Source organism: Apodemus sylvaticus, chromosome 5, assembly GCF_947179515.1.
Source record: "Apodemus sylvaticus chromosome 5, mApoSyl1.1, whole genome shotgun sequence".
In the NCBI taxonomy this organism is placed as follows: Eukaryota; Metazoa; Chordata; class Mammalia; order Rodentia; family Muridae; genus Apodemus; species Apodemus sylvaticus.
In genome coordinates this window covers 55241574-55246563 of record NC_067476.1, presented here as the reverse complement: position 1 = coordinate 55246563, position 4990 = coordinate 55241574, and the positions used below count along the sequence as shown (strand labels likewise).

The following is a 4990-nucleotide window of genomic DNA, read 5'->3' as shown; positions in this document are numbered from 1 at the left end:
AGCTTCTGAGACTTGGCCAGACAAACCCAAGTCAAGGGCAGGCCACCAGCTGGGACATTTGCAGCCTGGGCAAGAGTGAGTTTTTTGTGTTTTTGTGTTTTGGGGTTTTTTTTGTTTTGTTTTGTTACTTGAACACAAAACCAAAACCAAACTTGCAGCAAAGCAAAAGAACATATGTTGAGTTTCATTTTATTTGAAAACATTTATTCAGGCTTCTCGATGAATTCAAGCCCCACAGCCTTAAGGCATTAAACTGTATTGAAGCTCAATGGCCTGAGAAGTTTTCTTTTGGATTAAAGTGCAACCAGTTACTAAAGCTGACGCAGGACGGTGTGGGGAGGGCATCTGCGACTAATCTGAAAATTCCATTGCTGACCCCAGACTCTGAGAATGTGAAAGAACTGTCTGTACGATGCTCTCCTAAGGCATAGGAGAGAGTCAGTCCTTTTCCTGGGAGCTGTATCTCAGGAGCAGAGCCAAGTTGATGAATTTCCCACTAGTGACGGGTGACAGGTAACCTGTAATACAGAAAGGTTTATAGGTGGGTGCTGCTGCTGAAGGAATAAGAAAAAAAAACCTTTACCTAAGTTTCCCAGACTCCATTATTCTCCCTGTGATCCACTTTAGATCCAGATTCTAAAACCTCTCATTTTGCAGACGAAATGGGACCCTTGATTCCAGACCAGTGGACTTCAAAACAGAAAGGATTCATGTCAGTATAGGCAGAAAATATTAATTTTTCACTTAGATGATCTCTAATTTTTTGGCTTGCTTTATGCAATCTATGTAATAAAAGTATATCCATAGCTATCTATTATCTACTCTGTTGTATATTTATCATTTATCTATCATCTATATACTAATCTATTATCTATCTCCCCTATATACGTAAATGTACCGGTGTTGAGGTACTCAGTCAAATGAAGCCAAGACAGATCAATTCGCTAGACAGTAAGCTCAAGTCGTGACAGCCTGGCCACAGGCTTGGAGGGGGATGAAATTGGAGGCCGTTCTCTCAGTCTGCCTGATTCTACTCAGCACACTGCTGGATGGCGCAGCCCCAGTGCCTGAGACCCTGCGCAATGCTAGTCCTGGGCGAATAACGTTTTCTGTTCTAGAATCTTTTAATATTTTTTCTTTTCTTTCCACAGTAAATTTGTTTTTAAAACTTCTTCCTAGGAGAGCAATCAAGAAGGCAGACAGAGGTAGAGTAACGGGGCCTCATGCAGTCTGACTTTTAGTAGTGACAAGTCAGAAGCCTCCGTCTGGGGCTAAATACCTATCACAGCCACTCATGCAGAATGTGTGTGTGTGATCATGCATAAAGATATCAGTGGCCTAGGGATAGCATGGGAAGACAGATTTCAAACATTGTATATTATTATGGAATCATTTACATGAATGTATGTTTATAGCACAAACACATGACTTTTTTTTAATAATGATTCTTTTTAGGAGGTATAACTGTAAATGAATTTCTGTTCCTACATATTGTTTGAATAGTTTATCAAATATATTAGAAAACCAAGGACAAGTCCTATTTAGAAGATAAAATGCATTACAAATAATTTCTAATACGACCCTTGCTTTTAAACATATAGCAAAAGTACTAGACTTTTAAGGGAATTTTCCAAAATGAAGCCGGGAAACTGAGTCAAAGGGTTCAGTATAATGAAGAAAGGCTGTTGGAGAAAGAAACCACATGGAAATGAGAAGGCAACACCAATGCTACAGTTAGCATCCTCGGCAGGAAACGAGGATGCCTTGAGTTCATAAAATAAAATGTCATAAAGGGGGAGAGGAAGCCCACGGAAAATCTTTTGGGAAAGAAAACTGTGATAGTCAAAAGGAAACTGCAAGGGGAAAATATAAGCAATAGACAATTTAAAAAATTATCACCTAAATAATGTAAGAAGACTCTTAGATTGGAAGTCTGTGACTCTGAAGAATGAGAGGCCTCTCAGAGCCTAGTAGAATTAATGAAAAAAATGCCCACATCTAGAAATTTTACACTACCATAAATGAGAAAAGTTCTAATAATTTTCAAATGGACAGGTCAGAGACCAGGTGCATATGAATGACCAGGCATAAAAACACTTCTCAAAGGCTACATCAGGGGCAGAACACAAAAAGCACTGGAAACAATGTTCAGTTTATAAACCTGTAACCAAACCACTCTTGGGGTAGGGGGCAGACAAAACCATTTTAATAGCTGCAGGATATAAACATAATTACTAATTCCACCCTTTTTCCTCGGGATCCTTATCGATCTGCCTGTCCTCCTCTCTCTTGGCAGCAAGAAGGTCCAGGGCCCAGGAGAGAGATTTCAAAAGAGGAGAAAGCGGGGTGGGGTTGGGGGGGTGAGAACTGGCGGCGTATCAAGGATGCCCGTGGTGCGGATGGTACTGAGAGCATTAGAGACTGTGGAAAAACAGATAAGCAGAGAAAACAAAGGCATTGATAGCCAGAAAACGTGAAACTCCCATGCTAGAGGAAAGCTGACCATGGTGTGGCCTCACTCCAGCAGCAGCAGCAGCCGTAGGTGCGTAAGCTCTGAGATACTGGTCTAAACTGTATGAATACAGGTCCAAGAGAAAGATCCCCACCCTCATAGGTAATCCCAGGATAGCGGTTGAAGCTGATGCCTAGAGAGAGAGCAGTCATCATCTAGTCAGAAATACAGAAGCCACCTCAGAAGAAGCTAAAGGAACACAGCCTCGAGATTCGGAGGATATCTCTTCAAACAAAATTTTGGAATCTTTGTCAAAAGTTTTGTCAAACTTTGTCATAAGTTCTGATCATCCAAAGCAACGGACTAACTTCTACATTCTGGAATTAGATTGCTATGTCTTCATTAGAACTGCTACCAGTAGATAATTTCCTCCCTCCCCACCCTTTCACAGCAGTCCCTGCTAAGTCCTTTACACTGGGCTGGAACAAAACATAGTCTCCAAATTGAAAACGGATTGTTTTCAGAAACTCTGAGGACAGTCGCTTGGAAGCAGGCATGTTTCCCTTCCCTTTCCTATCCAGGTTAAGGGTCTAGAACACTAGTTCTCTAGTGTGGGTCGTGACCCCTTTGGGGGTTGAATGATCCTTCTACAGGTTGCCTAAGACCAAAACAAAACAAAACAAAAACAAAACCAAAAACAAAACCAAAACCAAAACAAACCAAAACAAAAAACCCCAACAATTTACATTGTGGTTCACAACAGTAAAGTTACAGTTACAAAGTAGCAACAAAATAACTTTATGGTTGGGTTAGCATAGCATGGGGAACTGTATTGAAGGATGGCAACATCAGGAAGGTTGGCAACCACTAGCCTAGAGGTTTCTCAGCACGGATGGCAGGGTGCTGGCTTCTTTGGTGGTTGCACTTGGGGGATGAGTTGAAGGCAAACCCAAGGTATGGAATCTTTACTAGCCCTACTGTTGTGCCTTTTTGCCAAGGACTGAGAAACAGAGGCAGAGTCATGCTCTTGTTTCCCAGAAGAATAGTCAGAGGAAAGATGAGAGGGAATGATTTCCTGTGAGCATTCACATAGCACACACTGCCCAGTCTTTTCTGTGGACTTTTAGCATGTTAACCAACTAAATAAATCCTCACTCCACACATGATTTATGTAGCAGCATTTCATTTGAAAGATTTTAAAAAGTAAAGGTCCGAGAGGTTAAGTAACTAATCTAACATCACACAGCTAAAAGCAATGAAACTATAATTTGGCCCGTGCAGTCTTGTTACAGCATCCTCAGACCAGGGGAACGGGGTATTTCATTTCCTTCCTGGACATGGATAACACTGGTAGGCAAAGTAGGAACAGATGAGCCCAAGCCTGGAGGCCACTCATCAATAGGAAGTAAGTCAGAAGTGCAAGAGTGTTTGTCTTGTAACCGGAGCCCTCCTGGTTATCTGCAGACAGAGCACATTGGAACATGGCCCCAAATGGCTCCCATCAGAGCACATAAATACCATTTGCAGATCCCGCTGCTGCTCCTGGGCAAATCAGCTCAGGCTAACAAAAGGCAACGAGGAGAGAATACAGCATGTAGCTGGATGGTGGGAGTGCAGGACAGGCTTTCTCAGCTCCACAGAGAGCCAGAACATTAGCTCAGCAGCCATGAGATGTCTGGGGTAGAGTACGGCTGAGCCCCCAAGGGGTCTGGCAGGGAGTCTGACAGGACAGTGAACAGGACAAGAGCAGGGGCGACTCTCAGAAGCAACACCTGCTGGAGCAACAATAAATAATAAGTAAAGGAAAGCAGAGGGTTGGCATTAGCCAAAGTCAAAGAAATTCACAAAAGAAGGGCAGCCACTGTAAGAATAAACATCCTGAAAATATAAAACCAGGCCATATACAAGGCCCTATACATAGCTCAGCCAAAACATCTACCTTCTGAAATGTGTTATGGTCAAGCATATTTTACTCTCTTCTTCCTTGTAGGTTCCTAAGGCAGGCCATTCTTTGTCAGAAGATACACGTGAGGGGGGCTTTATTTGACCTCTGTCTGTAAGCTACTGGATTTGTGATAGGTTTTAGAACAAATCATAGTTCAAGAAATAATCAGACACCCATGGGTAATTCAGGCTAAACAGTGGCTAGCATTTTTAGAATATGTCTAAGAAAATCAAACTGACCTAAAGGTAAGAAAATCTGTGTTAGCTCCTCATTTGTTTGCTTGGTTTTTTGTTTTTTGTTTTTGTTTTTTAAGAGGATGGAGTTTGCTGTTTTGTTTTTAATCCAGCAAAACGGATGTGCTTTGACCCTCAGTTTCTCTATCTACATGTGGTGCTATTGTTTGCATAGACTCCTGCCCACAGGGCTGGGAGGCGGGCACAACCAGTGAGATTCCCAGTAGCAATGATGGATTCGCTCTAATCCTCCCTCACCCTTCCTCCCACTTCTGCCTGTGATGAATGGACACCATTACAAGATGGCGGCTGAGGTGAGGCGGGCAGCCTAGAGAATTCACCCCCACAAGGGAATCAAAT

The 4990-nt window shown here is 42.4% G+C and overlaps 1 protein-coding gene across 3 annotated transcripts in view; it reads right to left on the bottom strand.

The window, feature by feature from the left end:
* Positions 1-223: 223 nt before the first annotated feature.
* Positions 224-4990, bottom strand: part of Mtx2 (metaxin 2) — a 90879-nt gene continuing 86112 nt past the window's right edge. The window contains exon 12 of one of the 3 annotated variants that reach the window (XM_052182742.1): positions 224-518. Coding sequence is in view for 1 of the 3 variants with exons in the window: in XM_052182740.1 (XP_052038700.1) it covers positions 497-518 (22 nt within the window). In the remaining 2 variants the exon portion in view is untranslated. The remainder of the gene's footprint in view (positions 519-4990) is intronic. The other 2 variants (XM_052182739.1, XM_052182740.1) reach the window with 2 other exon arrangements.